At 31.0% G+C, this 10,911-nt stretch overlaps 1 protein-coding gene across 1 annotated transcript in view; it reads left to right on the top strand.

Moving 5' to 3' along the window:
* The window catches only part of LOC111695356 (carbohydrate sulfotransferase 11), a 13,850-nt gene continuing 2,939 nt past the window's right edge, over positions 1 to 10,911 (top strand). Inside the window, exons 1-13 of the mRNA XM_023464661.1 lie at positions 1 to 111; positions 2,003 to 2,043; positions 2,311 to 2,353; positions 2,594 to 2,718; positions 4,523 to 4,617; positions 5,170 to 5,262; positions 6,562 to 6,616; positions 7,313 to 7,390; positions 7,768 to 7,860; positions 8,148 to 8,233; positions 8,761 to 8,897; positions 9,495 to 9,600; positions 10,797 to 10,875. Of these exons, the coding sequence (XP_023320429.1) occupies positions 72 to 111; positions 2,003 to 2,043; positions 2,311 to 2,353; positions 2,594 to 2,718; positions 4,523 to 4,617; positions 5,170 to 5,262; positions 6,562 to 6,616; positions 7,313 to 7,390; positions 7,768 to 7,860; positions 8,148 to 8,233; positions 8,761 to 8,897; positions 9,495 to 9,600; positions 10,797 to 10,875 (1,071 nt within the window). The 5' untranslated portion in view covers positions 1 to 71. The remainder of the gene's footprint in view (positions 112 to 2,002; positions 2,044 to 2,310; positions 2,354 to 2,593; positions 2,719 to 4,522; positions 4,618 to 5,169; positions 5,263 to 6,561; positions 6,617 to 7,312; positions 7,391 to 7,767; positions 7,861 to 8,147; positions 8,234 to 8,760; positions 8,898 to 9,494; positions 9,601 to 10,796; positions 10,876 to 10,911) is intronic.

Below are 10,911 nucleotides of genomic sequence, written 5' to 3'. Positions count from 1 at the left end.
GAGCCGAGGTTTCATAGTTTCAGACAAACCTGAGGTTTCTTGAGACAGATAATCGGTTTTTATATCTCTCCATGTCTGATTCTCCTCCCTCTACCCTTCAACCTCTACCAGGCAGACATCATTAACTATATAGATTTTAGTCAACCCTTCTCAAATTCACAATTCAAACAAGGGAATTTAGTGACCCTGTTGTTATAAAGGGATTCAAGATTTGAAAAAAAAGTAAAAGTAAAAAAGATATTATAATGATTAAAATGGTTTTATATCGTTCATCGACCTTTTTGAATAAACGGCCATATTTGTTGACAGTCTCTGTTATTTATATTCTATTTTAGAAGAAGGTCAGACAATATATTTTTTTTTATTAAAAAAATCTAAAAATTTGCGTTATGGAACTTTAACAGAATATTTACATTTCATGGTTGAAAAAGGGGTTGAAAGTGAATGGACAATAATGAATATCTCAAACTTTTAAAGGTACCAATGTAAATTCACATAAAATTTCGTCTACAATCCCTTTAACCCCATCGATTTTCAAGCAGAGTTGAATACCCTTATCGTGAGTGTAGGGCGGAATAACCTTTTCTCGAAACCATAATTACGTGCAAACTGTTTTCAGAACTTAAAATTAAATTTTTCCCATTATTCCGTTGCTCCTTACCCAATTTTTTCTACTTTTGTACAAATTTTAATCATTTTTATCAAATAACGTTTAGTCTCATTGCAAATAAGACTATACGTTGTCTAACAAAACAAACCAAATTGTCCAGTTTTTCCCATAAAAAAATTAGAACTGAAAATTTCGGAAAATCAGCCAAAAAGAGTTTTATTAATAAATTCAAAAATGTTCGAAGACAAAGGAATGATAACAATGAAAGAATGGATTAAAGGAATTGAATCTTTGCCACAAAGACAAATTTTCGAATCCTAATATCTTTGCAACTAGATGCTTTAAACCTTAAATATTTCTAACTTAGATTATTTGCTCTACCAGAATTCATAATTTGAAATATCAAAGGTCTTAACCATTGGGTTGCTAAGATACAGGGATTATAAAGTTTGAGTTTGTGGCAAAATCTCAATTCCTTTCCAGTGAAACTAACTTTAAATTTAATTAAATTCAGGTTTTAATATTTATTATTAAAATTAAAATGTATCATATAAGAAAATAAAAATTTCATAAATATAAATAACTTTAGAATCCAGCTTTCATTAACTTTTTGGAATTTTTTATCAATTTAAAGAGATATTTAACGCTTAGGAATCTTTATAAACCTAAACCAACATTATATTTGAAATGCTATTATTTATGATGAAATATGCCTTTAATTGTGTTTTGTCAATGACATGTGTACAACGAATAATTTGACGGTTAAGGGGAGAACAAGAACCAAACTGGAGCACGTTCTTTTTGAAGATATTTTTATACATAACCTTGATATTCTAATCCTCACCCGTTTAATTTTATTCAGTGGTACCCACAAAGAATAGACAGTACAGAATTTGTTCAGTCTCTATTCTTACATTGTTAGTAATCAGCAACGTCATACTGCATTCCTTTCTTTACTCAAGTAGAATCTGTAAGTGTACAGTTTATAAAAGTTATCCCACATTATATATTGGATATTGCATCTGGGTCGAAATTTTATTTTGAATCAAAACAGAACATTTCTTAGAAAATTTTGAAAATTTTTAAGAACATTTTAAGGCCAAAAAATGTGTGCAAGTACATATAAATGATTCTTTGAGTTTTCTGCTCCAGTATTTTGTCTGATGACACTGAACACTTTCCCCAGACTCTAAATTATAAATCCCTATATCTTTGCACCCTAATGGTGCAAGCCTTTAATATTTCAAACTTTAAACACTAGGTTCATAAAGCTTGAAATAACAAAATTCTACGACATTAGATTCCAAAGATATAAAAATAAGAAAATTATAGTTTGTGGCCTGTGTTCACTGTACAGTTATTTTGTTGCATTTTTATGATTTCTCGATTCAGAAATACCTTGCGAGAGATCAGCAATATCGTACATTAAAAGGGTAAATATAATTCTAAATAATTATTTGAGATTTGTAAATATATTAGTGAATGCACCTTTTACAGGGGGCCCCCTCCCTATATACACCCCTATGGAATATAATTGCAATGCAATTAGGTTTTTGTTCGTGCAGATTTTCTACCAAGTAATAAAACTAAAGAACACGGAAATGAATATTGATTTTTTTAACGAAACTGATGAAAATCCCAGGCTCAGCCACATAAATAGCAAATAAAATTTTATTACTTTTCAACCAGTTTCTTTTCAGAGTTTGTCGACATTCAACCTTAAACACATTATCTGTACTCTAGGTAGGAAAAATAGATCTAAAGCAAACGTTTTGAAAAGATTTACCTTGGTTATAATTAACCCATTGCAGAATATCATAAATTGTTCATGAGGTACCATTGCTGAAATGCATCTTAAAGACATATATGCATTACATACAATATAACCCTCTTTAGATAAAGATTAACTATAAAATTGCGACTTTAAACCTCTCTAAAACAGTTAATTTCATTTGAATGCAAATAATATTGTATATAATGTAGTTGCAGTAATCTATCTTGGAGTTCTTCTGCATGAGCACTCTCCTTCCTTCTCCCCTATAAGCCGGCATCCAAGAAAATTTACCAAATCTCAGAAATCCGCCAAAGGCCGCGGGAAGTTTAAACCGGTATGTATAATGTGCTTTCAGAATTTAATCTTTATGCCACTAATAACTTGTCTCAATGTGCGTCCTCGTTGTGCGTCCACCTTGTACTACTGGCTCACTGTGCTCTAAAAATATCCCAATCAAATCTACAAAATAAGATTGGGGGTATATCCCTCTTAACTTCCAAATCTCTTACAATGACTCTAAGCGTAATTTTAATCGGCCCTCCATGCAAAGATGGCAATGCCCGATGCAAAACGAATTTGTTTATATACTTTAGAAAACTGATTATTTTCAATTGTAATTTTTGTACTAAAGTGACTTACGGGATGCAGAATTCAGAAAAACATATCATAATTATGAGAATTACACACTTTAAAGCATTAAAAAAAAATTTTTGATCAAGTATAAAGGTTTCTAGACTAGCGTTGTGAATCGGACCCTGCCATTTTTGCATGGAGGGTCACTTGAAATTACGCGTACAGTCCCTTTAATCTTGATTGAACAATTCATCTGATTTGATTTTATATTATTTATATTCTGTCAGCTATACAATAGTGAAGTGAGTGCATCAGATCTAAAATATTGATAACACTGTGCGGTAGAAAAAACATAACATTTTGTTCGTAATATTAAACTTCCGATAGCATTTCAAACATTTTGTTAAAAATCATGAACAAAAGAATATTAGGAGTATTTCGCAGGGTTGTTATATCTTGTTGCTTTAGTAATTTCGAACATTTTGCTAAAAATAATGAACCAAAAAATATTAGGAGTATTTCGCAAGGTTGTTATATCTTGTTGCTCTTTAGTAATTTCGAACATTTTGTTAAAAATAATGAACCAAAGATTGTTAGGAGTATTTCGCATGGTTGTTCTTTGCTGCTCTTTAGTAATTTTGAACAAAATGTACGTAATTTCCAATTCCTTTCGAGAAGTTCAATAGTCTAAAGAAAGTGCTAGGGAGTATTTTGACAATGCCTTTTTTAAAACTTCTTTTCACTAAGCGAAGAAAAAACTATTAAACTATACCTTAGATTATCAAAAATTGTTATTTTTGCTTACCCAACTTCACAGAGATCCAGATAACTCTGAAAATGTCGAATCTTCTTTTAAGTGTTGCAACGGATTGTCTGTTGATTTTTCCTCACTAATATTCACTTATAATCTTTTGTATGTAAAGAACTTGTTTTTAGGTTCAATGATTAAGAAGTAATTGGCAAATTTCTCATAGATTTTTTGCATTAGAACTTGCAACCTTTGGGTCACTGTGAATTATTTAGAAGAACATGTGTTATACAACATGTTCAGCTCATTTTACAACATGTACAACTCACTTTACAACATGTACAACTCATTTTGCAACATGTACAACTCATTTTACAACATGTACAACTCATTTTATAACATGTACAACTCATTTTACAACATGTACAACTCTTTTTACAACATGTACAACTCACTGTACAACATGTACAACTCATTTTGCAACATGTACAACTCATTTTACAACATGTACAACTCTTTTTACAACATGTACAACTCATTGTACAACATGTACAACTCATTTTAAAGAGTGAAATATCCAATTCACAACGGTACACTTCAAAACCCTCTACCTGAGTAACAATGAAAACGATATTGTTAAAAAAGTGTTGGATCCTCACAGTCTTTTGCCGAGAAAGCACAAACCCACAAGTTACTTTTACAGACAAAGGTTTAAAGAGTATCGTTGTGAATCAATCCTGCCGCTTTACACATGGATGGTTAATTTGAAATTACGCCCAGAGTTACTTTAGAAATAGTTTTATTGATTTTTATCCAGGAAACCCAAGAAGATGCTTTACTTTTGGCTGAGTTTGGCCGAAGAAAGAAGAGAGTTCGAGAAACTTGTGAACATTTTGGAGCATATACAACCAAGTAAATTATTTCAATCCTTTCAAATTAAAATAAAAGGTTCATTATTTTCTCTCTTTTATCACCTCTGCCCTTCTTAATATTCTTGTTTATTAATCTAACGTTCAGATCGTCAGTTTTCAGTATCCTTTAAAACTTTAAAAAAGTAACTACAAATTATGGATAAATTATGCTCTTTATAGCCCTTGAGTAAACTGACCGTCTTTTAAATAGCATAATTTACTGGGAGAAGGAGATGAGGGTTCTTCTTAGTCACACATTAGAACAAGTTTCGGAGCCCAGCTTTACCTTGAAGCAAAGTTTTCTATATATGAGTCAACCAACTGAGAACTTTTAATCCAAGCCAAGAACATTCCCGTGGTTCTACCGAGTTACCCAATCAAAATGTAAAACAAATTGGTTCAGAAGTTCAAATAATCTGAGTTTGAAATATCAAAAGTTTAAACCATCAGGTTGAAAAGATATAGAGATTTTAAAATTTGAAATTGTCGCAAAGATTCAATTCCTTTCCGTATAAACAGATAAAATGTTCTAAAGATTTGAATTCTGTTTTAGAGAGAAGTTGTTGGCCAAGCTAAAGCTTGAGCCTGACCCAGGATATGTTCCAGGAATAGAAAACGATTTAAAAACATGGAATCTACTCAAAAAGTAAGTAAAAATTAGTTTGTATTGTCTACAGTGGTCATTGGAATAAAGTAAAAAAAAAGACAACCCTCCAGGCCAAAATTGTCGATTAAAATATATTTTAAGAATGCTCACTTTTTCTTGTTATAATTTCTCCCTCGTTTTTGACCACTTTTCTCAAAATTTTCTGTCTCCAACACAAATATCACAACTATAATGTCATTTTTGCCATTATATTTTTCGTGGCAATACGACAACATCTTCAGATGGCTTATTATTTGTAAATTCTCAACTATTATAAGGAACGATTATTTTCATAGTTGGGTAATTAAAAAAATCTATAAAAGTATACCATTATGTATTACATTGCAGTATATAAATCGTTACACGTAAACATTCAGTGTACTGTATGTCAAAGTTGTTAAGGCCTAAATCGTTCAAAAGAAAAAATTTTAAAATTATTGTGAACAAATCTCTTTTCTTTGCATAGGAAATCCCATAATATCTGAATATTTGACTTTAATATCTCCAAAAATAAAACTTTAAAAAGTGTCTCTAAAAGTTCCTGCAGTCCTACCATGGTTTAATATCAATAAAAAATATGCACGTGTACCGCAGTGCAGACCGCCATGCACAAATATAAAAAGAAATAAAATAATTGCGTGCTCAACAAAGAGAAAGTATGCATTATTTTCTGCGTGCATGAATGATAAAATTTTGCAAAACACCGCCGATGCAGAAATTATATTTTCCCTCGTTGCAAGATAAAAACCTGTATTTTTGCAAACCTAAAGGTCATTCACACCATACTTAACTTTATATAAAACTAGAAAATTAGGTACCCAAAACCCGACTTTTAAAGTATTCGATGCTATTTAAGTCATGTTTGAGATATGTTGAGGCTAAATTTACTTAGAGATGAACTTAATTTACGTTGAATTAAGACTGTCACAGACGGATTAACACTTGAAACTTTTCTTCAGATCGAAGCTTCTGATCGATCAGAGTAAAAATAGCTTTGGAATTCGTAAGAACACTTAGTTTTAACTGAGAAGAACGCAGTGAACAACAAAAAGGTTAAGAAGTTTAAATTCGTGTTTTTTAAATGTTTTACAGTTTGTATGATATAAAAAAGTATAGTGTAAGACATCAAATCAAGATCAGTTTTGAAACTTCTTTAAGTTTTGTCAGTTTGTTGAAATTTACCTGGATAGTGAATAAGCCTTGTCAAAAATAAAATAATCTTTTGAAACATTTTCCCTGAGAAGGGGATTATAATCAAGGCAAAAAGCCCTTTCTAAACCTATATAATTATGTTTTAAGGTCGTCTTTTCATCAGTTCTTCTTGGAGAAAACTCACGAACTTCTTTGGTGCAAGGTAAATCAATCAGCAGATGCATTAAAAATTATTTTCTTTCTTGAAAAATTAAAACTTCAAGTTGTTATTTCTGGTGTAATAAAGGTATAAATATATATATATATATATATATATATTCAGGGAAAGGAATATTTATGTTGCATATAGCCGGCCAAACTGCAGGACCGATTGGGCAGAAATTTGCTGTGGACACTCATGGGTGGCTGGGGGTGTTGAAGGATAAAAAAACGATTTTTAAAAAAAAAAATGTTTTCAACTTTTTTTCCATGGGCAACGCCGGGCCATTCAGCTAGCATTCTAAATAATAAAACAAGACATTCGAATTTATGTTCCCTCTGGCCGACCAAACGGCTGGACCGAATAGGCTGAATTTTTTTGTGGACAATCATGGATAGCCTGCCCCTGGGGGTGACATAGGCTAAAAAGATAAGATTTTTTCAATTTTTTTATTTTTTTTTTCATGGGCAACGCCGCGGCCGGGTCATGGGTACCCTGAAGGTATCATTGGCTTATAAATTATATTTTTTTTCTTTCTAAAATCAAAGAAAAAAATCCTGAAAATTTGAAATTTTATTTATAAATATTAAATTGTTTTCCACGGGCAACGCCGGGCACTTCAGCTAGTATATTATAAATAGATTGAATATATCATTATATTATTATCATTATTATAAATATATTCAAATATATTTTAAGGTTCCTAAAGCTGCAAGTACATCCTGGCTTTATGCTTTCCTCAAGATGGCGAATGTTTTAGAAGACGAAATTCCAGAGGTAATAAAGTACACAATACACAATAAAGAGTATAACACAGTACACATTATAACACAGTACACAGCACACGTTACACAGGACACAGTACACAGGACACAGTACACAGGACACAGGACACAGTACACAGGACACATTACACAGTACACAGTACACAGTACAAAGTACATATTAAACACATTGCACAGTATACATTACATTACAAAATGTGTAATAATGTACCCACATTTTTTTTCTCCTGTGATTCTGTTGGTTAAAAATCTACGAGTAATCTTTAGAGTTTTGGAAATTTCGGTGCAAGAATATCCCAATTTTTTCCTTTTATTTCTAAATCCCAAAAAAATTTAAATCCAAACATAGTTTTATGATTTATATTTCAGGATAATGGAATGGGACTTCATGCTCTACTGCGTGAGAAATATCCTCTGCTTGCTAAAAATTTGTTTAAGAAATATATACCATCAGCTCTTAAGGTATTTTATTTCCGCCATTTAAATTCAAATTATGAAAATGATAAACCACTGATTTTTTTTGCCAAAAATAGACAAGTCTTATTATTTTCTATAATATCCTAGAAAATCTTCCTGTACCTGTACCTGTACCTGTACCTGTACCTGTACCTGTACCTGTACCTGTACCTGTACCTGTACCTGTACCTGTACCTGTACCTGTACCTGTACCTGTACCTGTACCTGTACCTGTACCTGTACCTGTACCTGTACCTGTACCTGTACCTTTACCTGTACCTGTACCTGTTCAGTTTCTTGTTGTCCGACATCCGTTTGAAAGATTGATGTCAGCGTACATGGATAAACTCAATAATTACAACAGAGACGTAAAGTACAGGTAAAAAGAATTTACCAAAACATTCATGTTTTTTTCTAGAGATATTTCAAAAGTGATGCTAAATGTTTAAACCGTCACTTTTTATCCCAACATTTTTAAATGGTTCTTTTAACAACAGCAAAAAAGCGAGCAACATATCTAAATAAATTTTTTGAAAGCACAAAATATTTAATTTTTTCATTATGCTAGAGTACATAAATAACAATGTAATAGGGAAAAATTAATTATAGAGAATATAATTTTGACACATAATACACATCTTAGATTTTTGCACAGATTTTAAAAGTATGTATTAAATTTAAATTTTCAAAAAAAAAGAACCAAATGAATTGATGCCCAATCTCTATATTCTTAATTTTTCTATGAAGGAATTGAATCTTATGTCACAAACTCCAATTCTCATATATATATATCTTTGCAACCTGTAATATTTCAAAATATATAACATTTACAAAATTGGGTTGAAAAGATATAGGGGTTAGAAAATTAGAGTTTGTGACAAAAACTCAGTTCCTTTTTGTATTTAGAGGAGGGTATTACCATGCAATGTACGGTGGTGAGATAGTGGATAAGTATAGAGAAAAGTACAGCCAGAGATTTCCACACCATCCAATGTTTAAGAGAAAAGAACCAAGCTTTGTAGAGTTTGTACATTTTCTAATAGGTAAAATTATATAAAGGAATTGATTTTTTTCTACAAACATAAATTTTCTAATCCTTTCCAACCTGATGGTGCAAACCTTCGATATTTGATATATTTATGACATCAGATTGCAGGATAGATAGATTATAAAATCAATTTCTCAATTCCTTTACTTCGATTCAAAGAAATAAAATCAAAATCGAATTGATGTAGTCTATCTACATAATTCACAACTTAAAACTTATTTTGTAGGCAAACTTTAAACTTCTCCATTGCAATGCACTGCTAACATTTTATTTTTTATATGTCACAAGAAAATAGAAATGTGCTTTTATTTTCAAAGCATCAAAAATTTGTTAAATGCCATCGTAAAAATCTTTCAACTATTTCTACTGCATGCATGCAAAGATTTTTTAAATTTGATAATAATATCATAAGATTCTACCAACGTTTTATGAGATTATATCAAAATTTTATGAGAATCTTGATCTTTAAATTTCTTTAATTTCAATCAAAATTTTCCTGCAGGTCTAATTGTCTTTTTTTCTTTTAAAATCCATTCGACTTTTAACAATTTTGAAAGAAAAAACAAAACTTATATTTTTTTAATATTTCTAGAGAATCCTGTAGAAAAGTTTGATGAGCATTGGAAGCCAATATTCCTCCTCTGCCCCCCTTGTCATTTCAACTTCGATATCATCGTCAAGATGGAGACATTTTCCAGGTATTCTTATCAAGATGGAGACATTTTCCAGGTATTTTAATCAAGATGGAACCTTTTTCCAGGTATTTTAATCAAGATGGAAACCTTTTCCAGGTATTATCATCAAGATGGAAACCTTTTCCAGGTATTTTAATCAAGATGGAGACCTTTTCCAGGTATTATCATCAAGATGGAAACCTTTTCCAGGTATTATCATCAAGATGGAACCTTTTTCCAAGTATTTTAATCAAGATTGAACCTTTTTCTAGGTATTTTAATCAAGATGGAAACCTTTTCCAGGTATTATCATCAATATGGAACCACTTATAGTTATCTTTGCTCCTTGAGAGCGTATACCTGTGATATTTCAATCTCAGAAGTTGGAAATATCACCAATCCAATTGCAAAGAAGGGATTAACTGATTTGATTTTGAGTTGATTGTTAAGTATTTTTTGGCAATTTCTTAGATCTTGGATATTTGGCAGTTGGTTTGATTTGCATCAGTTTAGAAAATCAATTTCAATTCAAATTCCAGAAGTAAATTTTTTAAAGTTTAGCTTATTTAGTCTTAATATATAATTTAGGGGGCAAAATATGCTTTCAATGTTTTAAAACCAAAATTGTTGATTTTATGCATCATTATTGCATTTTTTAGGCTAATAATTGTTCTTCCAGGGCCGGGATACATGCAATTAATGCATGGTTAACTAGCTCATTAGCCTGGGTTTATGTTTTAAGTTAAAAATAAGTAAATCTGTGCAAATTTAACGAGAAAATTGGTCTTAAATAAAGCTGTTATCGAGAATTTTATCCTTTCAGATTAAATCTAAAAAACCGAATTACACTCATATCCATTTATGACCAGTTTTCTGTTTCTATGTTATCAGTTAGGCCTTGAGTTTGACCTGAAGATTGTTTTCATTACACAGGAACGTATGGAGTACCGTACCGAAATAATTACACACAGTATATAGTTTTGTTGAACAAAACCAGATTAGAAATAAACGATGATGACCAGTTTTTCAGTAAATATATGTCGACATTTCTTGATTTTTTTATCAGTATAGGTTGGGGAGACACTGGTCAATACAGTATACGGCAACACTAGAGAGATTATTGTGATTAGTGATCAGTCACATTATACTATAATATCCAATTTATCCTTTATCAAATCAATATTATCTCAAATGTTATTGATTTAAAAATATTATTTTAGGGATACAGACTTCTTGTTGAAAATGAAGAATTTGGAAGGAAATGTTTCTCTTAAACGAAAACATTCAACTTTATCTAAGGTTCGTATGAAAATGCACCAATAAATGGGGGGGGGG

This window comes from Eurytemora carolleeae, unplaced genomic scaffold (assembly GCF_000591075.1).
Source record: "Eurytemora carolleeae unplaced genomic scaffold, Eaff_2.0 scaffold8, whole genome shotgun sequence".
NCBI classification, from domain to species: Eukaryota; Metazoa; Arthropoda; class Copepoda; order Calanoida; family Temoridae; genus Eurytemora; species Eurytemora carolleeae.
The sequence above is the reverse complement of the archived record's forward strand: the minus strand, read 5'-3'. Positions and strand labels throughout refer to the sequence as shown.